This window comes from Solea senegalensis, linkage group LG17, assembly GCF_019176455.1.
Source record: "Solea senegalensis isolate Sse05_10M linkage group LG17, IFAPA_SoseM_1, whole genome shotgun sequence".
NCBI classification, from domain to species: domain Eukaryota; kingdom Metazoa; phylum Chordata; class Actinopteri; order Pleuronectiformes; family Soleidae; genus Solea; species Solea senegalensis.
In genome coordinates, this window is record NC_058037.1 from 11,311,267 (window position 1) to 11,335,973 (window position 24,707).

The 24,707-nt window shown below is 40.0% G+C and overlaps 3 protein-coding genes across 4 annotated transcripts in view; 2 read left to right on the forward strand and 1 right to left on the reverse strand.

Annotated features, from left to right (window-relative positions):
- The first annotated feature begins 334 nt into the window (after positions 1-334).
- cd164 (CD164 molecule, sialomucin) lies at positions 335-10,916 on the forward strand. 2 transcript variants are annotated; one of them, XM_044049253.1, is made up of 6 exons: positions 336-596; positions 1,690-1,764; positions 5,507-5,569; positions 6,288-6,377; positions 7,109-7,165; positions 7,272-10,916. In XM_044049253.1, exons 1-6 carry the CDS (start codon positions 518-520, stop codon positions 7,445-7,447), a joined length of 540 nt encoding a protein of 179 aa, XP_043905188.1. In that variant the 5' UTR covers positions 336-517; the 3' UTR covers positions 7,448-10,916. The 2 variants fall into 2 exon arrangements, with proteins under 2 accessions (XP_043905189.1, XP_043905188.1); XM_044049254.1 differs by lacking the exon at positions 6,288-6,377 and having other exon boundaries at positions 335-596.
- Positions 10,917-13,174: 2,258 nt separating this feature from the next.
- On the reverse strand, positions 13,175-16,705 carry cep57l1 (centrosomal protein 57, like 1). The gene is made up of 11 exons (XM_044048601.1): positions 16,511-16,705; positions 15,945-16,116; positions 15,664-15,852; positions 15,441-15,562; positions 15,132-15,233; positions 14,965-15,042; positions 14,628-14,714; positions 14,455-14,526; positions 14,072-14,334; positions 13,848-13,992; positions 13,175-13,715 (listed from the first exon to the last, which is right to left on the reverse strand). Exons 1-11 carry the CDS (start codon positions 16,565-16,567, stop codon positions 13,509-13,511), a joined length of 1,494 nt encoding a protein of 497 aa, XP_043904536.1. The 5' UTR covers positions 16,568-16,705; the 3' UTR covers positions 13,175-13,508.
- A 1,286-nt stretch (positions 16,706-17,991) lies between these two features.
- The window catches only part of sesn1 (sestrin 1), a 48,467-nt gene continuing 41,751 nt past the window's right edge, over positions 17,992-24,707 (forward strand). Inside the window, exons 1-2 of the mRNA XM_044048588.1 lie at positions 17,992-18,067; positions 19,174-19,494. Coding sequence (XP_043904523.1) covers positions 19,216-19,494 — 279 coding nt within the window. The 5' untranslated portion in view covers positions 17,992-18,067; positions 19,174-19,215. The remainder of the gene's footprint in view (positions 18,068-19,173; positions 19,495-24,707) is intronic.

Consider the following 24,707-nt stretch of genomic DNA (forward strand, 5'->3'; position numbering starts at 1 on the left):
GTTATACCTACTTTTACCTACTTTTTCTGGCATAAACACTGACTTTTGTCAGGACCTGTAGTCGACATGGAGACCAAAACCTGGTCCTAATGAGGCAAACCCCTATTTCTGAGAACAGGACTAGTTTAGGAATAAGATTTGAATAGTTGTTAGGGCTAGGTTAAGGATAGGGCTTTGTTTTGGTAAATGAACGGAAGTCAATGCAGTGTCCTAAGAAGAATAGCAACGTGTGTGTGTGTGTGTGTGTGTGTGAGAGAGAGAGTGAGTTTGTGGCCTTTTGACGTGGGCAGTTCACGTCCTCTCCACGTTTCTCACCCCTCCCACTAAAAAGTGCCACATGACCTGTCAAGTAGGAAGTGGAGGAGCGCTAACGAGCAGCAGCACCAGAAATTGGAGACGCAGGACGGTGTTGTTGAAGCCGTGTGAAATCTCTGAAGTCTCAGTCTCGATTTGTCTCTGAGCAGAATAGCACCTCTTTTCCACATCTTGAACACGGAGCAATAATTGGGCCACAGTCATGAACGTGAAGTTGGTGTTTTTCGCCGCAATTGTCGCTCTTATTGGCGCAGCAGCAGCCGCCGCAGCAGCAGACCCAGGTAAGTTTGCGACCTCTCTGCGCCGAGCTAGTGGCTAGCTACAGCCGACCGTGTCCCTCCTTAGCTCGGGCATGACACCCTCGACTGAGCTGATGTAACCTGGTGCTGTCGTATGTATTTTCAGTTTGGCCACAACCGGGACTCATTAGACGCTTCACTTGTTTGTTTAATACTTGTCACTCACATTTTCCAGGGTTTTTCTTGAAGATGATATGTTCGTGTGGTCCCAACTCTTAACTAGTACGAATCTGCTAACGCGTTACACGCTAGCTGTCAAAGTAAACCATGAAACTGCAGTATGAGCTAGTGTGAGCTGCGTGTGTGTGTGTGTGTTTTTACATTTGGTAACGTAGAATTATAAGACTGTTTGATCCAGTTGGTCAAGAAGCAAAAGACTGGACCGGCTTGTTATGTAACAGCCTACTCTCTCTTGCACATACACACACACACGTCTAAAACCCCCTCATTCTCATTTTAAAATAAATCACTGGGTAATTCCCTGCTGTGTTCTGTGATAAAATAGTTTTAACAATGTTTTTGTGGGATAGACCCTTACAGTTTCATAGGAACAGTTGTAAAAGTTTCAGTTTCACTTCCCACCACATGTAGGAAGACTTAAACATACAATTGAATGTGAATCTAAAGCTGGATAATATCATAGCAAAGCAGACGTTTTCAAATCAGTCGATATTGGTAATTATCAGGATAAATGACAGATGATTATGCACAGATTTTTCCCTCTTGTGTCAAAGTGGCAGAGATCAGTAAATGGTAATTTTATTAAAACAATAAAAAAAAACTCACACAATTTTGTATCAAAGCTGTATCACGATATACATTGTTACAGATTTATTTCACAGCCCTACAAAGCATGCTCATTAAATTAACAATTAAATTGTTTTAATACAACTGTAATGATAGGATAAACCTCATCTGGGAGATTGTCAGTGTTTGTTTTTTAAAAGTGTTGAACATGACCATGCTATTAATTTTAATTTTAATTTTGTTTCTACGTTCATCTCATCTAGTGTATCCAGGATGTGCTCCTCCTACACAAAGGAAAATCTAATATATACATATGACTTCTTTGCAGATGCATGCTCCAAATTGGAATCATGTGATAAATGCGTAGCTGATGGTGACTGTCTTTGGGTCAACTGCACAACATGTGAGTATTTGTCTTAAAACATATGGCAGTGAGAGAGACACTGGTTGGTCTTTGTGTGTCCTAAATTGTTCAGACAGCTGAGGTGATTGGCGACATAATTCATGGGTATGAGGAGAATGTATGGCTGCAGACGCTGACATTTAGATGATGTCATCTAAATTTCCTAATAAGACTGGTGGTAGTCTGGCAACACTCTGCAACACCCTGTTCTGTTGATCTGTTTTGGAGTAAATTACTGGAACTGGAAGTCTCCCGAGGGTGAGGGGCTTAAACTGGGTTAAATTATTAATGAGACTGCATACACTCAGTATTGTTTCTTAGATTAATAAATTATTTTTAGCTAATAAATTCAAATATTGGTAATTGTTAAATCTCTCTGACATTATAGAGGAAATATAAGGAAAATCACTGCTGCAGTGGTGTTTTTCATCTTAATCTGAAACCTGCTGTTAGTGATCAGAAAAATCCATCATTCAGTGAAAGGAGTTTCCGTAACAAAACTGCATGACAGATTGTTTCCTGAGTCAATAGCTTTCCATTCACTGTTTGATAACCCGAAGAGCAGGTTGTTTTCATGCTTATATCCTTGTCAGGTAATGGAATCCAAGTCTGTTACACAAGTTCACAAATGTTCAATCTGAGGTTTGTCGCTTAAGTTTACTCAGTAATAATAACAAGGAGTCATGATAAACCTGTGCGATTGTTAGCTTGAAAGCACGGTTGAATACACAAAACTTGATCCTCACTGTCTACATTTGTTTTTGAGGCTCCCTTCACAAAAACACACACGGGTCTCGTGTGATTGTGAAGAAGATGAACAGCAGAGGAAGTGAGGGGATGTGTGGCAGGAAGCCTGCAATGTCCTCACATATAACAGAAGGAAGGAAAGGAAAAGTGTGCAGATGGGAAAGATTCAGATTTCATGTGCCTTGCTGTTCTCATAACTTATGCCCTGTGTGCAGTTCAAAATGAGAGTTCTCTAGAATCCTCATCACACCTTTAGTTTGTCATCAAGATCATGTTTGTCCATACGTTGGTTTGCTTCTTTAGCAACAATAGCGTAGTTATTTTACCTGTCATCGTACCTGTTAAGCAACTTCTCCACTGAAAGGCTTTGATACCCTTCAGAACAGGCTGTATTGAGGTTTGGTGACCACACACACCCTCCTCCTTTGTCTTTGAATGTTGCATAGCCCAATGGTGAACCATTACCTTTTATTATGTGGTTGAACAGGATAGACAAGACAATAGTTATTTACATCTTCAGACATATATGACCATTCATCTCCTCAGGGAGTATGTTGACTGAGTTTGCTGTTACAGTTCTTGCTCACAATCCCCCACCTGCTGACACAAAAAGCATTTTATTTTGTAGTACATTTGATCAGAAGTCATTTTCCCCTGTTTATTTAAAGTACTTTAGGTTGACTGAGCTTTGGCCCTTTTTATCAGTATGTTTTTGGAAAATTTGTCTCCTCTACCATGGTTTCCTAAACACTCTTAGTGCCATTACTCCTCAGAACAAACAACTCACACTGGCTTACCACACAGGATACTGATCTTTTCCCCTTATACATTCATTTTTAACATACACACAGCTAAAGCCTTACACAAGCTCCAAAAGGGATCATCTATTTGACAGGAACCCTGCAAAAACCGGAACACTTGTCTCTGGCCAGCCTCCAGACACGTACTACATTGTCATTACCAGATTTATCTTCAGTTTAAGGAATATGTGTAAACAAACTTGTGGCGTCAGAGCCCAGTGTTTAAATGCTCAAACTTGACACGTGTACGTGCAACTACTGCAGCCTCTCACAGTCAGTCGTTTTTTTCTTTTCTGGGGTAAGATGAACCCTGAAGGCTTTTGCTCACAACTCTGGCTTGAAGCTGTGGACATACTGTACCTCGTGGTGATGATGTCACCAGGTTGGAAGAGGGTGAGAGTCAATCCCACCTTTCACAGCTGCCTGCAAGATAACAGACCTCTGACCCAGTGCAGAGTGAAAAAACCTCTCTTCACACACACACACACACACACAAACATAACCACATCATCATCCACCGCTGTATCTGTTTGTGCCCAAGGCCTCTGCACAAACATGCATAGTCTGATTGAAAGACCTCAAATTAGAACACCATTGATAAACCCTAACCCTGTGGAAAGTGTTCACACATGTCAGTGAGTCATTTTTGTCCATATTTGTAGATGACAGGGATGTATCTCCAACAATGCTTGCTGCTGACATTACTGTGTACATTTTTGTGAATTATAATTACACTCCATAATATAATTTATGGGAAACCATATGGTAGGAGTCATTTGGTGTATGGTTATCATACACCGTGTGTGTGTGTGTGTGTGTGTGTGTGTGTGTGTGTAATATGTGTGTATATATATATATACATATGTATGTATGTGTATGTATATATATATATATATGTATATATATACATATGTGTATATATATACATATACGTATGTATGTATGTATGTATGTGTGTATATATATATACATATGTATGTATATATATATATATATATATGTATATGTATATATGTATGTATGTATGTATGTATGTATGTATGTGATGTGTATAACCCCAGGTGCACTACACTGAGTGGACTCTGCTCACTTTGACTTCCCTTTATTTGCCTCCTCCATATGCTCATATAGGCCTACATAAAGAGTGAGTGTTTACTATCAACATAAAGATCATATCAATCATCAGTTCTCCCTGTCACCATCATTAAAATTTTATTGGAGATGTATTTTTCACTTCTGTGCTGTTTATGATATTAAGTTTTAAGAAAAAATATGAGTATGTGTTATTTTGATTTTTGATTAACAAATGATTAGAACAACTAATATATATGAAAAGGTAGATTCTTCTCCTGATTTATAAATTGGTCAGCTGTAAAAACTGAAATCACTTATTGAGCTTCACTGCTTCACCCACATCTGGACTTCCAACCTTTAACTGTACCCACCCCCAAAACCCCCAATGTTTTAATGTATGCTAAACTATTTCCTTTTTAGAATCTGGGCAATGTTTCAAAGATTACAGTAAAATCTATGAAGGAGTTTGTGTGCTCAACAGCAGTAAATATTTTATCACTGGGTGTGGAAAGGATGTATAGTCACAAGTTGCTGACAGTCTGATGAATCATGAGTTTGTCACTGTGACGTTTGTTCCCTTTTCACGGCAGTCATGCAGGTATCCTGACTTCTTTTTGGGAAATGCAGCAGCACTCCATTGCTGGGCATAGTTCCTTCCTGTTGAGGTTAATTATCACTTAGAAAATACAATAAAATATAATACACCTGTACAGTAGATGATCAAATTATGACACAGCAGACTCTTTATTGACCTGAGCATTTTCTTGTATGTTACATGGCGTGTACTGATGTTATTTTGTTTATTTGACTCCAGCATTTTTACTTGTAACAGATTGCTTACTTTGTGCCTTTCAAAGTGTACAAAACAATGTTCAATCTTTAGAACTGTGTTCACATAGATAATTATGCAAAATACTAAAAAGACTGTTGTGTTTTGGGAGAGTGTACTTCTGTTTTTCTGTGTGATCTCTAAAATGAGGGTGTTGTGACACTTGAGTGAGAAAACCAAATGTGACCCATTTGGAAGCTGGTCAGGGTTAATGAGGAAAATGTGTTGTTGTTCATGCCAACGCTGAAATCTGCTGTAAAATAACGAGGTGCACAACGCTTGTCTGTTTCAGCATTAGTCTGTCGGAACGCAACTCTGGCACAAGAGGAGAACTGCACCAAAATCGTCTGCTTCGGTAAGTCAAACTCTATGGCTGTTTGTTTTGGTTGTTAAGTGGACAAATTAACAATTTCTATTAACATAATTGTTTTCTAGGCTCAAAGAGAGTCAGCAGATTCCAGATGCTTTTTTCCCCAAGTTTTTATGTTTTCTGCTGATGCTGTTTGTGTCCAGCTGTGGTCTAACTAAGGCAGTGGAGTGCACAGAAAAGTCATTTCTTGAAGGAAAAAAAGAAGTCTTATTTATCTATTTATTTAAATAGCCACAAACTCGAGATGTCTCACTACTAAAAAAAAAAAAAGTATTGTAGTCTGGCAGAAATGTCTACTTTAATTCAGATATAAGGCATTATTTCACACTTTCAATTGGGAATCGATGCAATGGGCCTCATGAAAATATTAAACCGTGAAATAAAAAATTGTTCTATTATAATAATAATAATAGAACAATCTGACACAGTGTCCTTACCTGGTCATAGGATAAAATGGCAGATTCTTGAGTTCTGTGCACATCCATGAACTAAGGTGTTGGATAATGGTCTTTTTTTGTGTCCAAAATATTTGCAACTATAATTTAACCTGCTCATGTGAAATAATGAGGGTTTTGTCGTGCGTGCGTGCGTGCGTGCGTGCGTGCGTGCGTGCGTGCGTGCATGCTCTAATTACTTGGGTGCTGTCTCATGCTTTCCCTGTGTTAACCTGTTCTGGTGTTGGCTTCCTGTCTGTCTATTGAAGACCCAACAGTTTCTCCACCTACAACTGCTTCCCCCTCTACCCCTGCTGTCACGACTGCCTCTAACGGCAGCAGCACTCAGCCCACAACAGGTAACCGTGCCTCAAATCTTCTGCCACTCCCTTCTCTGTCACCCCGGTTTCACGTGGTTGTTAGTCATTCTTTAAGTGGTCTCCTTTTCCATCGACACTCATTCAATGTGTTTACATTTGGCAATTACATCTTCATATGTATAATAGTAATTTCTGCAAGTGATGAAGGCTAGCCATTGGGATGGGCCTTTGCAAATTGAAACAGTACATTCATGTAGGCAAGAGCAAGTGTGCCGTGTGACAAATGAGATTCCATACGTGCGTCATCAGAACATTGTCTTGTCAAGACTGTTCTGCTCTTGAAAATGGCAGCCGTGTAGAAGAAAGGATGAGAAACTTGTATCCCTCCTCAAAAAAACCGAAACTTATGTGTGGTATTTTTGGATCAGTCCCACCACAGTCTCCACTCAATTACTGCAGTGCATGCAACAATGTGTACAGACAACAGTAAAAGTAGCTCTTCTAATGTAAAAGCTGCGAGACACATGTGTAGAGTGTCAAACATGTGTCAACATCAATTAAAGGATTCTATGAGCTTGAAGGTGGTTATGATGATTCGGCGAGAACAGTTCTCAGTTTCCACACCAATTTGTTCCACTATTGTTTTTCTCACCAACTTCCTTGTCTGTGTCATTAAACTGCATTTGTTCTTGCGTCACGGTCACTGAATCACTCGGCAATTAGATCTTGTGGATCATAATGCATTTTATCTTACTGTGACCCTACAATAGAGAATGGAACCACCACTATCCCCATTCCAACTGGTAACAGCTCCACACCTAATACAAGTAAGTCTGAGAGTGGCATAGAGCAGTTTTCAGTCAGCCTTATAGTGTACTTTGTGTAAACAAGAATGTCTTTTCTATATCCTTCTTTTTCTGTCTTGTATTACAGCATCGACTACCACAATTACACCGCCAGTCTCCCCCACTCCTGCTTCTCAGAAGAACTCAACCTTTGATGCTGCGAGCTTCATCGGTGGAATAGTGCTGGTGCTGGGCCTGCAAGCTGTCATCTTCTTCCTCTACAAGTTCTGCAAATCCAAGGATCGCAACTACCACACCCTTTGAAGCAGCAGCTCTGTTGGCTCAACATCACTGGACCCCGTCCCCACCAGCTAGAACCTTCCAGAGATGACTCCCCAGTCAGCACACGCTCATCACACACTCACCACAATGAACTCAAACAGTGTTTCCAAGCTGTGATGTTTGTGCCACTTGTGGTTTTTGGCCCGCATTAGCGCTGCATTAAGGCTTCCACGCATGCCTGTATGTATGTATGTATGTATGATAATTCGCATAACACCAACTTGTGCAACTAAACAGATCTCTCGTGATATGGTATTTAAGCCTCGGGCATATGGATTACGTCACGTGGTAGCTACTCCCACCTCCGCCATGCTGTTAGTCATCCTGCGAAGACCGTTTTGGGAGGATGTACAGCATCTTCTCAAATCTTAATTTTGGAAACACTGTTTGAGTTCACAGCTATTTTTAAATGTGGCGATGGCGATGAGTCAGTATTGCTTGCAGCCTGTTGAATCGTGGGCAGGCCCCCCCCCTCCCCCGTGCAGCCGTATTGTGTATATGTATTCAAAAATTACATAAAGGAGGTGGGGTCGCTTACAAAGAAATACGAGCAACACCCAATCGTTCAATATCAGACTGGAAAAACGGCAGTTTTGATGGGTGTCTCCCTTGGCATTTAGGCGTGAATTTCCTGGGGAAAATCTCTCACCCAATACAGGTTGTTCATATTTGTCAAAAGCCAACTGCTAGTGGAGCAGCTCAATGCAATAAAAGATGTATTAAGTTCATTTCCCAATCATTAATAGAGCCCAATGTTATTTCTAATATTTTTGCTGACATCGAAATCATACCCACGCGGATTGCGAATGTGGAGTGGAGTTTTCCGTGGATTCGTCGAAAAGAGTGGGGAAAAAAAGCGATTGTAGAATACTTCAGAAATATAAATAATTAATTTGTTTATGATGATGTATAAAATGGAGAATGGGGAGACGGAGGAAAATGTTGTGCACCGTTCTGGACGTGGACAGTGATAGCAGTGAAGTGCCTTTTAATGTCCAGTAAGACTAAAAGAGTGAAATGGAAGTGTTCTCCCCCATCGATGTGTTTGTATCGCGGCACTTATATTGGTCAACATTGAGATCTGTAGTGTCCAGCTGGACTGAAGAGCCTTTTATTGTTGAAGAATACAGTAGATAGTTGTCACTTGAGGGCCTTGATCAACCATTATTGAAGTTTTTTTCCCTACAAGTAGAAGACTGTGGTCTTCTGACTGGTGTTGACCTTGTATGAGTAGATCATTTAAGGTACTCTCTGTTTTGTAGCTCTTGATTCCGCTTCCAAATGTCCTCCCGTCTGACTATTTATGTTTCAGGACTAGGCTGTAAATTGCATTAAATTAAAAAAAAACATGAACAATGAGCTGGCAGGAAATTTCAGTCTGATTATTTGCTACAAATCGTGGAGCACACCTTTTTACTTACTGGGCTTGACTTAAAAAGTAATGGAGAGAAACTCTGTGGTGAAAGTGTTGGACTGGCACCTTAATTTCTGACTTTTGGCGTGGATGTGTGAAGATTTGGATGGAGTGCAGGATTGCAGTGGTCAGGCTCATGTCAACTTCTCTAATTAGCTTGCTGTTAACTGTGATTTTTTGTTGTTGTTGTTGTTGTCACTCCTGTACGAAAGGCCAAATGAAGGAGCGTTTATCAGGACTTTTTGCTTGTAGCAGCTTGTCAGTGTCAAGAATGTTTAGTTTAAATGCCTTTTATTTCACTATTGCATGCTAAATGCTTGGAGTTGTGATCCCCCCCCCTTTAAAATGCATATGATCTCAAGGGTTTATTCACACTTAATGAAAAAAGAAACAACCACTTGACTATTTATGATTAGCCCATATGCTAGTTGAAAGAATGCCTTGAAATGGTGTGCATTAAGCCAAAGTCCTCAGTTTTGGCATGGAGCATTTGAGCATTGCGCTGACGAGCTTTGTTTTGTTACTTGTCTTTTTGTAAATGTTTTCCTGGTTCAACCAAAAAAAAAAAAAAACAACAACCCAAGAATCTGATGCTTGTATAAATACTCTTGAATATTAACTAGATGCTGAATGAATAATCAACTCGTTTTGTATGACCACACACGATTACAAGTGCAGATGTTCAGGTTTTCCTTACCCATACCCCCCTTCTTTCTTTTTGTTTTGGCTTGCATAATTTAGGATGACATATTTTCTGCTGCTCACCACTGACACGCCTTTTAACCTACAGTCACCTGGTGACATTAGGCTAAAGCCCAAAGACCCAATCATGGTGATGAGGTGACACAGTTTTGCCTTAGCTGCACCCATTTTGTTTCATTCTCTGCATGAGGAGGCCCTTCACCCCAAACTTTGAGACCTATATTGAGTTTTATACACAGCCATTGGGTGGTATGTCATGTATTAGACTGCTGTCCCCTTTGCTTTCCCCCATGGTAACAGCACAGCATCACATGTCGACATTGTGGCGTTTCAGAACACAACTGTTGTCCATGTATTGCCAATAGATGTTCATTGTGATGCCTCTCTGCAGTCTCTCAGCCCCTGCACCTCTTCAGGAAAAGTGCCTTATTCAGTTGATCCATTTACAATATAGATTGTTAAATGATATATGCCCACACCTAGTAAATATCAATGGGACTCCACACTTTCAGAACCCTGCGAAGTGGTTTTCTGTGTTGAATTCTCCACAGTTATCTGTCTTGTTACACCCAGCCTTAACTTCACGATCAAATCCATAGAGCATTTGCTAGTGACGGACTGTCTTGGCAACTATCAGGTCACTGTAGTTTCAAAAATGAAAATGAATTGTACTTAAATTTTGACCAAAAGACCTAAAGGGTATTCTTGAATAGATTAAACCAGCCAGTGTTTGGCTTAGGTTTCAGATCTGGCCTGGTTGTACCTTGAACTTCTTGTCACTAGCCTGTCGTAATAAAATATAGCCTCAGTTATGTATTCACAGCTACAGACCTCGAGTGTTCTTTACATTTGCTTGATTACACAAACTTGTCACATGATAACTTGAACTCCGCTTTGATTGTAATTTTCAATTGTTGCAGTAAACAGCTTGCTCTCTCCTTGTTTAAATTCAAACTCCAGTTTTCAGTCATTGAGGGCTCTTCTGTCTGTTTACAGCCTCGCAGTGTTCAGTTCTAAGAGTGAAGACGAAAAAGCTTTTTTGATTCCCGCCTTTATCTTGTGGCTTTATTGTTCTGTAGTGCCATATGCTTTTTTTTCTTTTCTTTTCTTTTTTTACCAGTAACAGGCCATCAGTTGTGTAGGTACGATTATTTTGGCTTTGCTCTAACCCCACTTAAACACACATTAACATGTAGACTCATGCAGGTGCCACAATGCCTCCAGAACAGTTTTTGTTGTTTCCTTTTTCTAAAAACCTTTTTATTTTTTGCCATGTTTTCTAGTGTTGCCTTTAGTTTCACAATGTTGAATCAATAAAGTTTAAATATTGTTAAATCGCTGTGTTTACTTCCTTATTTTACAGCAGTGTCAACTTTGTGTTCGCATGTCGTGGTCATTTACATGACAAATCACAAGTGGGACAAGCAGCAGCAGCAGCAGCAGCAGCAGCAAGGTCCCTGTGTAAGACTCCATCACTATGGTTACAATTGTGAAAGGCCAGTTGCCTGGACAACAGAAGGCATCAAATTCAGGCTTTGCTTTGTCTTGCCCTGTGTGTAGCTAATGCAGGGTCAGCAGGCTCTCTTTAGGGAATTAACAGTCAGTCATACTAGCGTCTTACTGTATCTAGACATGTATGTATCGCCCAGATTCATCACAACATCTTTTGAGTAGCACAAACTGTATTTCTGAACATATTTTTGATGCTTTTTGGACTGGGCTAGTCTAAGCCACTCATTGAAAAGTTTGTGTATTTGCTGTAAATCACTGGCCCTAGTACCAATTACAATTATGTGGGAGTTAACGTGGTCAGCAACTTTCTACTGTTGGTGGAGACTGAGCTAGAATTGACACAGTGAAGAGCTTCTTTCATACAAATACACTACTGGGTTTTATGGTGACACTACTGCCCCCTATTTGGCTGACGCAGTTTGCCCAAAAGTAATTTACAGTATTCTTTATGGTCAAAGCTACATGATGATGTTGAAAAAACCTTTTGTTTGACCAGTTGACTGGTTTTCACACGATAATACTGTGATATTTAAGATGGGAGGTGGTGTCAACCACTTATATATTATTCTCTGTAACTATTGTAAATGAAACTGGTCAGTGAGAGTTAAAACTGAGGACACTGCCCTTGGTTTTCAGAATTGAATTTTTCCTGACTTTACACAAGATCAGTGTCCAAGGTCATGCAGCAAGGTTTGCTTATGAAGTAAAAACAAATAGCTCGACAGGAAATGTTATGGAGTGTGCGCAGTTGTGTGTGTGTGCGCCCACTTAAGAGTCTGTGCACACAAATACATTCTTGTACACAGTATCATGTGTTTGTGCGAGTGCAGTTTGTGTTTGTGCTGAACAGTTTGTTTCTCAACTGGCACCATTTCCCAGTGAGGAACAATGTTTTTTTGAAACCTCATACATCATAATCTCTCATGTGTCCATTAAAAACAATCAAATTCTCTTCCACTTCTATTTGCCCTTAATGGAAATTGTGTGATGGTATATCTCTGTGTGGAAACTCCTACAGTCAGTGTAAAGTTGTAACACACAGAAACAAAGACCCATGTGAAATTGTCGGTGTGTCTTTATAAGATGATGGACCAGAAGATATCAGAATTCCTCACCCATTTTCACACCAATTCATTCCACCTACACACACACACACCACTCATATTCAGTACCATACAAAGGGAGGGTGTGCAGTCACAAGGTATCAGACTTGCACAGTCAGCAAAGTGGATGGGAATGGGAGGGGCCGAAGATGTTGTATGTTTGGGTAAGGAGGGGTCTTGACTCGCCTCAGCTAACCTGATTGCATGCCACTAATGTGATAAAGTAGCAGAGAGAACATTTTCAATAGGTTTACTCTCTCTTTCATACTCCAGCTCAGTCCATCTAACCACCTGGTGACCTCTGGGTCATGCCAAGAATACCAGCACCGAGCAGAGTTGGCTGGAGAATGAGCTGAATGGACAGAGGAACAATAACAAATCAGCTGTTTTCTCTCTCACATGACCCCAGTACTTTGGTCAAAGCAATAAGGGATAGCCACAAGATTTGAGGTCAGGAAATGTGTCTCGTGTACTGACGAAATATGACAATGCGGCGACAACACAGGAATGTTATAAGACAGTTTCACTTAGTGGTTATTCATTCCATAGGCAAATCTGCAAGACTCCGCCACACCAGAAATGTGTCTTGTCATCTGACCGGCCTACAATTGACACAGGCAGTCTTTCAATTTGAGAGAAGAGCGCCTGTTTTGATTGTGAAATGGCAAAGTCGCAGTCCCTCCCACCTCTGCACAGCCATGAGAGCCACATCCCTTTGTCCTGAGGTTAGAGCTACATTTACTCAGCTGTCCAGCCAGCTGCTGTTGCACTGTTCAGGGCACTTGGCTCTTTCTAATGTGGATAATGGAAGATAGGCAGAGTCTGATGTTACATGCAGTATTTCTTATATTTGATTTTTGTTCATGCAACTGTAAATAGTGCCAGGTAAGATCCCTCACCTCTATAAAATGGACAGGTTGAGCACTGCCACCTAGTGGCTCTCAGTATGAAGTGTAGAATTGGAGAAAAACTGCTGTGTTGGAAGAGCATAAGCTTTATTAAAAATTTTAAAGGTATTCAAGTTATTACATCTTCAATTGAGATTAGATAGACTTAACAAACACAAATCACATTATACTGTTTGAAGTTACGATTCACAGTCTTTCTATGAAGGACTCTGTGTGTGAAGATTTCTCATAAATCCAGGTTTGACTATCACAACATTATCACATCCTGTGTCAAACACTTAATTCCCTCTTTTTGTCTAAAATAAATCATTTGTAAAGAGAGGAAAACAAAGTGAAAGGAACCAAGCAGAGTCTTGTGGTTCATCCAGCTGTAGATCAAAGCCTGCATGGTCTTGCAGAGAAGCTCATGTTTCCCAGAAGATATCATCTTGTTTGAGGCTTTTTCTGAATTTCTGGGTCTCCCGAAGAAGCTGCAGGTTGTTTTGAGTGGTCCCACGTTTCTTTCCCTTCTGTTTATCCTTAACAGGAGAAGGAGCAGGTGGTCTGATACCACTCAACTTCTTGGCTGTGGGTTCCTCAGCGCACGGCTGACTCTGAGTCAGTTTATGGACCTGTATAGAAGCAGAAGACGCTTATACAATACTTACACCTACTGACACAAATTCACAAATTTCCCACATGACAACAAAGCGCACCATTTTACAGTCCAAACCTCTAGTTTGCACCAAGTGGTGGTCACTTACTGTGTGCTGGTGTTTGCGGAGCTTGGTGATATGGACTCCCTTCTCTTCCATCCTGGTCACCAGCCTCTCCAGTTCTCTCTGCAGGTCCTGCTTCTCTTCCGGTTGGTGAGTTGAATCAATCTGATGCACTAACTCCTGATGCTCACTGACAAAAAAAGAAATGCAGATGATTAAATGTAAAACTAACAATCGCACAACTAGACGATAAAAGACGGCTTACTCACAAGCTCATCTGTCCTAGCTCGTCCTGCAGAGCCAACAGCAGGTCAGACAGTGAGTTCAGGGACTGAGCTTCTTGCCCAGATCGGCTGTCATTCTTCTTGAGACCAGTGGAAGATGGAGTGAAATCTTTATGTAGGTTTTTCCTGGCTGCACAGCCAGACCCGTGCAGAGCGCTCACTCGCTCACAAAGCTGGGGCTGGTGGTGCTTCATCATGTGAAGGATACTCTGTACATTGGCGTGGACTGAGTGGCTTGGGCTAAGTGACTGTCAAAAATCAATCAAAATCGATCAGAAAAAAGGTTAGTTACTATTATACTAAAGTTAATAAATTTAAATTGTTAGAAATGCATTATTTGTCTGTCTGCACAAAGCATTAGAACTTACCGTTCCTGCTACAAATGGCATTTTTTTGCGTCTTGGGTCACATGGTGAAGCAAGCTCAATCTGTTTGGCTTTCTGAAGGAAAAGAAAACTGCTATCACTACTATTTTTACAACAAACACTTGTCAGATTAACCAAATACAGGAAGTTATGAGCTTTAATGGTAAGAAAGGCACCTTGGTGGTGGTTTTTGTCTTCTTTGGCGTTATCTCTTCATTAGTTGCCATAGACATTCGAAGGTTGATGTTCAGCTCCCTCTGCAGCTGTAGTCATGGAAATAAAGGTTTAATCCCAAGAACAGTCCATCACAATTCTCTATTGACATTTTTAATTGATCAATAATATTGACTTTTGTGCAACTTTTATTAACACAAGAGTTAAGTTAATAGAAAGAAAAATAGATTATGATGTAAAAACACTATAACACTAAAATAAAAGTGCATTTCAAGACAGCTTATTTTCTGCATTCATTGATCAAAAACAGTGATTCTTGTCGTGCTGTGAGCGACTGACCTCATCAGCTTTCTCCTGTACCCGTTTACGCTCATGCTCTTCTTGTAGAAGTTTTTGCTCCAGAATGGCAAGCTTCTTCTGTAAGCAAAGTGACACCGGAATATTTCTGGTATCATTCAAGTTATCAGGACATGTTTAAGCGAATCAAATTGCAAACCATAAGTTACCGCTGCTGCAGTTTGGGTCCTGTTCAATTTGAGACACTCTGATTCAAGTTTCTCCAGCTTATCCTGCTGAGTTAAGGACTTTGAGCTGCTCGGCTTCTGGTTCTGCAGTGAGGACAGTGAAGAGATAATATGATAGTTTAGTAACATACAATTAGCTGATAACAGTACATGAGAAACAGATGATGAAAAAATTACTAAATGCCCTTTTGTGAATTCAAGATTTGAAACATTAATCAGACAAACTCTTTGAAAATGATCCTGCTTATGACAAAGTTACTGTTAAGAATAGATTTATAGCTTTTAAAGTACCTGACTCTCGATGTGAGTATTACCCTCCTTATTGGCATTTTCAACCATTATCCTCATATAGTCTAGCTGCTTCTCAAGAATCTTACAGCGAGCCTCTGCAGACTGCAGCTTTGAGTCCACCTCTGCAACCACAAAAGCACAGCCACAGCCATTTTAAAATATCTTTCAAAAATAAGTATTAATTCCTTGAGAGATGTCTCCCTTTGCACCCTTTATCACTCACCATTCCTGCCAGAATTATCTGTCTCAAGCACGCTGGCTGTCTGTTGACTGGGAATCGTGTAAGACGTTTCACCCCTTTGCCGCCTCTGTGCATCACGTGAAAACTGCAGATAATTCTTCTCTGCCTGTTTCCTTTCCAGCTCCAACTGCCTTATTTTCTCCTGGAGGTTCTTCAGAGCATCAACAACAGCTGGGGAGGAGGTGACAAGATCGAGAAAGCATAGTAGATCATTAACACAGATACAGTAACAAAAAACACTGGATATACTATCTGTGCCATACCTTTGCTGTCAACGTTAGGTCTCGTCTGAGACACCTGGCGACTGCCGGTATGTGGGTCCAAGCTGGTGGAAGAATTTGCTGAGAAATCCAGCTGCCTTGGTATGGGTATTATCCTGTCTGGAGGCTGGTAATAGCTCCCAATATAACTGTTTTTGGAGGGTGAGTCTAAACTCTACAAATAGAAGTACAATACATACAAATATTGAAGAGCATAGAATAGAGATTAATAACAAATCCTTGAATTTGTAATAATAAAAGCCAGAAAGGTCAGCACATTTCAATAAATGATCATCATTAAAGTCAGACATGACCCACTGTCAAATGATATTTGAGTCATTTTGATTGGTTACCCCATTGCTTTATATAACAATCAAAGTAGTGCTATTTCCTCTTTATGTAATCAATAATTAACGTCCTCCTTTTGGATACAGTCGTGAACAAAGCTAAACAAACGTAGCACAAATATAATATAGCAACAAACTCAAGAACAACTTGACCAAAGTAAACAATACAATAGCTATCATGTTAGCCGCAATCGCAGCTAACGGCTGACGAGTAAATGTCACCTGGTCGTGACGAGTCTCCATTTTGTGACTAAGACGGTCATACTCGTTTAGAACCATTCATCTCTGTGTGAGTAATGTTTTCCTGATGCTTTTAAACTTCTCTGTTGACTTTTATGTTGCTAAGTCTTTATCGAGCAACTATGTTGTCTGTCACCTCCGGGCAGTCCGGACGTTTTAAATTTCCCTCCTTACTGCCGCCCTCCACACATTGGTTCCGCCTGCGCACTGTTTCCTCTTCCACTGAAATCCAGAGAGCCCCCCCCCGTATTTAAAATACATTGTCACTTTCGTATGATCTACATGGGATTAGAAAGGCTAAACGTACAATATATGAAGATACGGTTAATGTCACATTTAGCAAGATTATCACCTGTTCATGTTCAAAGCACACGTTTATTCAAACAATGAATTGGTTATATGTTGTATTGTACGGTACCGAAAATTTGGTAGCAAGTTAGCCAGATGTTATTTGTTTAAAACCGAGTCCCAGTCCTACTCAATTTAAATTAGACTAATATGTATTATATATATATTTTTAATTCTAATTAATAATATTAATACCGTGTGTTACTGTGTTTATACTGATACAGTTTTATTGTTTTTTGACATATTGTATTTCTTAACCCTTCCATGCACCTTCAAAAAAGTTAGGTGAACACACCTGGAGCACCAAAATGTGAAAAAAAAATTATGTTCATGTTTGCAATGTCATTTCATAAAGTACTCACGTTAACACACCTTTTTTTTAAAGACGTTGCTGTTATAATAGTGTGGGAAACAGGCAGATTTTATGGTTACACATATTTTATAATGGTCTGTGTTTTTAACAATCATATATGGCTTGTCTGACCAATTAAATCACTATATAGATTCAACCCCTTTTTTCAGAAAATGTTCTCATTTGAAGAAAATGTTCTTGATTTGTTGGTTGTTTGTGTCTTTAGTTGATTGTGTCTGCATCATGTTAACATCCTCAACAGTATTGTGAAACTGCATTATGTTTCTGTATTTGTAAGCAACACCTTTGTCCCTCACTTCAAGATCCATTTGCAATGTCTTATGGACAATTTAATATGTTGACACATTGTTTCACGTGGTTATCATGATTTAAATATTTAATATATTAAGAGAGGTAAGTACAAAAGTAAGGTTTAATAGTAAATGCATAGGCTGTAAATGTACATTCTCCCGTCGCACTCTCTTCATTGTTTTTCTCACTGTCTCAGTTATTTCTGATAAACAAGAAAAAGGGGGGCGACGAAATGCATACCGGGAGATGCAGTCCCAGAGCGCTACCCTTTCATTCACGAGCCGAGGGAAGATAATACAGCTCCCATAGTTCCATCCCCCGCGATCTTGGCGACTCCCTTCTAACCAATTACTGCTGAGAATCAAAGGACACCGCCCTAAAACACAAACAGACGCCGCTCATTGGTCAGCCACGCGTGTCATTCACATGTTTACCCTCGTGTTGTTACCTCCTGTCGGAGCTCGTTCTAGTGCTGCTGTAGCGAGACGTCCCGCAACAGAAAACCTGCACCAAAGAATGTGGATAAAGTGAGTATTAAGAGAGTGACACTCGTGGCGTTTGGTCTCCAGTGGCAGGTTAATGTGTGAGGATGTTGTTGTTGTTTTTCCACCGCAGCTCTGTTGTACTTTACATGTGTCTTGTCTTTGTTAACGGACAGCAACAGAAAGCCAGAAGAAAAAAAGGGGGGCGGGGATTGAATGGAGGGGGAAGATTGATATGTAAAGTCATTCACGGAATAGATGTGCCAGAAACGCATGCATCAACCGTTTATGGATTATTGTACCTTGTACAAAACAAAATCTGTACTTAAACTATAGGTTTTTTTTTTGGAAGTTGGCAACAGTGCAGATTTCATGATTTGATGCAACTAACAAATTATGTAAAATGTTCTGCATTATCCGGGTTAAAATGTCCGTATGTATTCTAAATATATCAGTATGACTAGTATTCATTCATGGGTTTATACATATCCTTAACATGAACATGTTTGAATGGCAGAAATTGAACATACTACCCACAAGTATGTTTTGATGAATACATAATCTCCTGATCTTTTTTAAAAAAAATTATTGAATGAGACCCAGAATAAGCCTCTTCCGTGTACTTTAGGCAAGGGCCTTGCTTAGTGGACGTCACCATCTTCTGCTGCCATGTTTCAGTCTCGTCCTGCTGACCCTCATTCTTTCCTCATTCTTCTTTATCACAGTTCAAAGATCTTAAAAGCAGTCAAAGCTTTTAATTGAAGTTCAAAGTCACTGTTTTTACTTCTTTGCTCTTTGAAACATTGTTGTTGTTGTTGTTGTTGTTGTTATTATTAATATACACATATTTTAAACTGCTTCCTAAGTTTTGGCACTTCACTAGCCACAATTCTTGTATTGCTGACATTATTACAGATATCATATGTGCTGACGTACTTGTAATTAGCAAATATCAGGTAATAATATCAAATGGATGAATTATTTAGTTGAGTTATGATTTCTAATGTATGTTTGGCTCTGAGGGACATTGCCTGAATGTTCACAATGCACCTGTTCATATTGACCTAATGTGATCATAGGTTGTTTGTTGAATTCATGGTTCTTCTGTCATGTAAACAGGACTGTATTCTGCTATTTGTTGTGTTGTGTAGCCTGTTATAAGACAACACAAACACTCGTCCCAACGTCAGAAGATGGAAGTGCAGGATCAAGAGTCTTTGGGCAGATGGGATGGACTGGGGAGTCGGGATGCCAGCTCCAGAACTGAAGCCATGGAGAACATCTGCCAGGAGGTTCTGAGGAAAGCGGAGGCTATTGGGCCCATACCAACGTCGCCCCCCTCGTCCCTGGCCTCAGGCAGCCCACCTAACAGTGACCTCAACGACATCCTTGCTCATCTGCTCATGCTTTCCAGACGTTGTCCCTTTGAAGACGTCAAGAAGAGCTGCATTCGGCTTCTACAGACTGTCCAGGTAGGACTTGTATATAATCACCACTGAGACAGTGGATAGACTTTTGTACTGTGCTGCAACAAGCTGCACCACAATTTGTCACATATGTCCTTCCATTTTAGTACTGATGGTATTGTTCCATTGTCAGCTGGTGCTCTCTTCACATCCTCATAAGCATGGCAAACACTGTGGTTGAGTCAGAACCTCGCTAAGAGCAAAACATGTTTTGTCAGGTGGATTGCAGGCAAGTTGCTCGATGAGACACCGTGATGTTATTAAAAACTAAGTAGGGGAGGGAAACGTTATTCCTGTCAATGACCATCTTAAATACACTTATGGTGAATTATTGTACATTTTTTATCACGCTACTCTCTCTAATGCAATTGCTGGAACTCACCACTTTTGTTAGTGTCATGTATGGTGACATGCAAAGATGGTCTTCCCTCACATCCAACTTGACAGTGTCCTTCACTTCTAGCAGTCCCACATAGCTCTCAGCCAGTAATGATGCTCAAAATCAGCCATTTTATTCCTCAAAAATGTTTGACATTTCCCACCTCTGATTTAAACTCTGCAAGAGCCAAATATTAGCCAACCTTTGAACCCAATAATTGAATTATTGTTGCTCAAATGATCTAATGTAACTCAAAGCCTCAGAGCCAAAAGTCTAGTATTGCAACCTAACTTATTTTTCATTACATTTTTATCATTTTAGCAATTTAACTAGTGCTTTAAACATATTACAGTGCCGACTTGGGGGATTTATGGCTTGTGTATTAATATGCTCACGATATTCTAATAGTAATATACACTTGTATATTTTCACTGATAAACACACTGACACGCATGTGGGTATTGTCAGAGACTGAGAATACGTGTTTACTGAAAATACCCATCCATCATCAACATCCATGAATGGGTATCCATCCATCCATCCATCATCAACATCACACTAACATCACATGCCCTATGTTTTTTTCAAGTTCAACTTTCTTAACAGTCACAACAGTATATCAGTTAATTTTGTGATTTTTATAGTCCTAAAGTATATGACTGTGATTTTCCAAATGCTGACACTTCAGTATGCCATGCAGTTTGTTGCTATTGTAGACATGGAAGGTTGTAATTTAGATTCAGGTCACAGTACAGGTATATACCTGAATTTGATTCTCTATGAATATTTTTGCTGAGCCAAGAGCCTTAAAAGGTAAACATTAATATTAGATACAGCATGTTTAGTAGGAATGGGGGTCTTTATTTTATCAATAACGATACTGAGATTGATACTGCTTATTGATACCGATGCTTGGATGCCTGAACACAGAAGTGTGGTGAAAGGCTATGAGGAAGAAGGGCTGTAAATCTCATTATGCTATTAAAAAAGTCATGCTCCTTTGTTTGGACGGGCTGAGTTTTAACTGACTGTCCTTCTTTGGCATTATTTATCTACTGGTTCTTGATACCCATCCCTAATCCTAGATTAATTTGTCAGTGTTTATGTGTTTAGAGAAGCACATACTGGATTTATCTCATCTTAAGTGGTGTAACATGTGGCCTGGTCCACTTAATATGTCCTCTAATGACAAAAGACAATAAAGGTCAACACCTTGGAATGACTTATCATGTTCTGAGGAAATATAGTGGTTTGGCTGTGACCTGAAGTGTTTTTGTAAGATGGAGGAGAGGAACAGACAAAGATGGGAGAGGGAGAAAGCTGCTTTGCGGGTTTAGTTGTGCACCACAGTACACACCGTCTGGTATTTTTGAATTATGCTAAGCTGCCTTTGCCGAGGGCTTGCCAAAGTGTGCATTTATCCTGGTCCCACATTTGAAGACCCCCCCTCCATCTTCAAAAGTCCACACACACACACTCATGCACGCCTGCCTTTCTCACGTTGTCAGAGATGGAGGGGCTATAAAGAGGGGGCTCAGACAGACCTCTAATTCCTGCAGATCAGCTGATTAAAGACAAAATCTTTGAAAGCACAGACAGTCCTTTCCTCATGGCAAACCCCCCTCTGTTAGAATAGGAAGGCCTCCTGCTTGGTGAGAATAATTTCTCATAATACCCTCGTGGCTTGCAAATATTTGGCAGGGAGCAATTTTCTGCTGGTTTAGTGGCCCAGTGTGCATATCCACAGTACATTATGTGTGTTCATCAACTGTGAAAGTAAATCCAATAAAACTTCTAAAAACCCCACTCTCAGGCACATGTACTGTAGATGGTTAGAAGTAAAAAAAGAAGCTTAATATCTAGTGAATTGTAAAGTGTCATTCTGGTTAGCCTATGTATTGTTGCACATAAAATGTAAACAGTAGTTTGTAGTCTGGGAAATGCAGGTATTGTTGTCAGTTCCCCATCACGCTTTGTTCAGATTTGGAATTAACCTGGGTTCTTATCTCAAATGGATATATCTAAGTACAGGTGTAGGGCTTTATACTTTATTGACTAATTAGTTTGAGTGAGTTTTTATAAAATAAAACAAGTTTCAGCTTCTTAAATGTGAATATGTTGAAGCTTCCATTTTTACATTTGTAATGGACCAACTGACTAACTGATTTATCGAGAATATAATTGGCAGATTCATCGATTAAAAAGACCTAACTTGGGGATTGTTTGTGAGTATACACTAACTGCATAGGGGCAGGAAGGGGCAAGACGCTTTTATCCTGTCAAACTGCTGAACAGCAAGGTTTTTTATGAGCAGTAGAATTCACTTGTGAAGCTTTTTGTGGCCAATTTTTTGTGTTTTCAGTCATACTCCAACCTGTGTGCAACCGTCTGGCCTTATTAGCACAATTTTGCTGTTGCCTTTGTTTGTTTTTCTTGACACAAAACAAATCACTTCTTGTATGCAGTGCGAGAATGTTGCCAGGGGACAAGAGAGCTAAACACAGCTATACTGAGAAATACAGAGAGTCATGTTGAATTGATGGGCTTAATCGGCATTGTGTGAAGTTATTTGACATCGATTTGAACACAAGGGCACTTGTTTATGGTTTAAAAGTTGGGCACTACAGTTCAAATCATATTTCATTGTGAAGCTGTGTATGGACCCAGACTTATCTTTGTTCTCACCCGTGTTAAACTGGCAAAAAACAGCATAATTTGCTCTTTGTGTGGTGAACCAGGCCTGAACCTGTTCTTCACAATAAATATAATGAAGGCACATCCAGTAGCCAATTAGCAAAGCTTAGCATGATGACTGGAAGCAGTTGGTTTGCCTCTGTGTTGAACAAACCCATTTCTGGTTTGTTGTTGCCTAACTTGCCTCTTTTCTTGTAATGTGAGTGGCTGTTTGTTTTTAAGGAGTACACAGTTGGGGGGAATGTTTGTGGTCTTCTGCTGCCCCAATAGTGGTGAGTCCCAGGGGTTAAGGGTTACGGGGTCGCGGCTGAAAATAGGATTCTGTGTATGTGGGGAGGGGTCAGGTTCTCATAAGGCGTCCTTGTGTTGGTGTCTGTTTGGGTGAACATACGAGGGTTAAAAACTGCTTACCCTCGGACACTGTCAGACGTTTTTTTTCTGGTGCTTGGGCAGCTGACCTCACTGAGCTTTATTGACCACATATAGAAACACAGGATAACAACAGGTGCAGATAAATGCAAACACACACATATGCCCTCAACTCAAAAGAGAGAATACTGTTTGTTCTGAGTCTATGAAAGGGGTGGGCAGACTCCATCGACCGTATGAAAGAAGCCCAGTCTTGGGCTGCTGGACAGAGACAAAAAGGGGCTTCTTTGTGTTATGTAATTACATGATTGTGTTAGCCCTTTACTCTAACTGGAACCAAGAGCTACTCTCGAAAGCTCAACCTGTTCTGGTGATTGTAGGCTGGTGCTGTTTTTATTCCAGAGATGCTTCATTCACGTCTTGCACAACCCTATTAAATGATTTAAGAACGCTCAGTCAAAACTAAATTTACTCATCGTTTCTGTACAATTCCATCCAGTCCAGTCGACTACATTTTCATTAGAATAATGTGTAGTTTTTGTCATCAAAGGAATTCTGCATTTTACTTACTTGGTATTACTGTTTTTACAACAAACATGTCTTTCTTTTTCCTGATGTCCTATCCAACAATTTAGCGTTGTGCAGAATGAGCCGTGGAGCTATGTGTGTACCTCATAAGAAATGTTGTAACATTGAAATCACAGAGAATATAATTGCGTTCTCATTTTATTTAACTTTTGTAATGAAATATATTTTTGTCTGGGTTCTCAGTGTAGTTGTATATCTATTTCTGTATAGCACTTAGGAGTAGGTCGAAGTCCTCAGATGTGACATCAGATATTGATGGAAATGCTCTTTCTGGATTGATTTATTCATGGAAAGTGGGTGAGGTGTGTGACTTGCAGGTTTGAACTGTGTCAAGACTGAAATGTGTATGTCTGGACAAGTATGGCCATAAAACACAGGGTTCGAGTAAATGCAGCTCGAGCACAATAAGCCTTTCTGGTGTGGATTCCTCCCTCGCACTGGCACCTTAAATGTTTCATGAAATTTCATTGATTAAGGGTATCATTTTTTTATCTTTTCTAGTGCAGTGATTACATTTTTGGAGATTAAGTTGTGTCCAGATTTCTGCTGGTTGGTCTTTCCAGCTCAATGCTCCCTTCTGGAAAGGGTAACCAGAACAAGTACTGCGGGCACAACTCGACTGTCTTTCTGAAGGTTTATTCCACATACACGATCAAGCAGCAGTCAGTCAGTAGTTAGACAGTTATTAGTTTGGAGTTAGTTTGGTAGACAGCATCTTGTTAGGTTGTAAAACCGACAAGTCGTACAGGTTCTGATGATAGATAGATCTACAAAGGCGCATACGAAGGCGATATATAACAAAACATGGCTTTGGCGATGCACCTTAAAGGCAACGGTGCTTTGATACCAATTACAACAATGAACAGATAAATAGAATGAAAGACAAATAGCTTTGCCTGCTAGAAAGTTCTATAAGTTGAGATAATTTATCATTCCTAAAGATTGAATGTTTGTTCCGGAAAGGTCTGTATACACCCAGCTCAGTGGTGGCAAGCATGTGGTGAGACTATTTAAACAAACTTGACTTGTTAACCCTGATCGACAGGAGTGTGGACAGATGCAATATTGCTTTTCTGTGAAGGCAGAGTCAAAGTCCACTTGTCAACTGTTGGATTTGTTTAAAGAAAGATTTTGCTCACTTTCACAGTTACAAGAATTTCTCTCCTTGTCTCTCTTTTTTTAACATTAC

What these genes read in the sequence shown, in the direction of transcription:
- cd164 (XM_044049253.1), top strand. Translation starts at nt 518, where the DNA reads ATGAACGTGAAGTTGGTGTTTTTCGCCGCAATTGTCGCTCTTATTGGC. An exon ending in CGCCGCAGCAGCAGACCCAG is followed by an intron (nt 597 to 1,689) that starts GTAAGTTTGCGA and finishes ACTTCTTTGCAG; the next exon opens with ATGCATGCTCCAAATTGGAA. An exon ending in CAGCACTCAGCCCACAACAG is followed by an intron (nt 6,378 to 7,108) that starts GTAACCGTGCCT and finishes ACCCTACAATAG; the next exon opens with AGAATGGAACCACCACTATC.
- cep57l1 (XM_044048601.1), bottom strand. Translation starts at nt 16,567, where the DNA reads ATGGTTCTAAACGAGTATGACCGTCTTAGTCACAAAATGGAGACTCGT. An exon ending in TGGAGACTCGTCACGACCAG is followed by an intron (nt 16,117 to 16,510) that starts GTGACATTTACT and finishes TTCTATTTGTAG; the next exon opens with AGTTTAGACTCACCCTCCAA. An exon ending in ACCTAACGTTGACAGCAAAG is followed by an intron (nt 15,853 to 15,944) that starts GTATGGCACAGA and finishes CCTCCTCCCCAG; the next exon opens with CTGTTGTTGATGCTCTGAAG.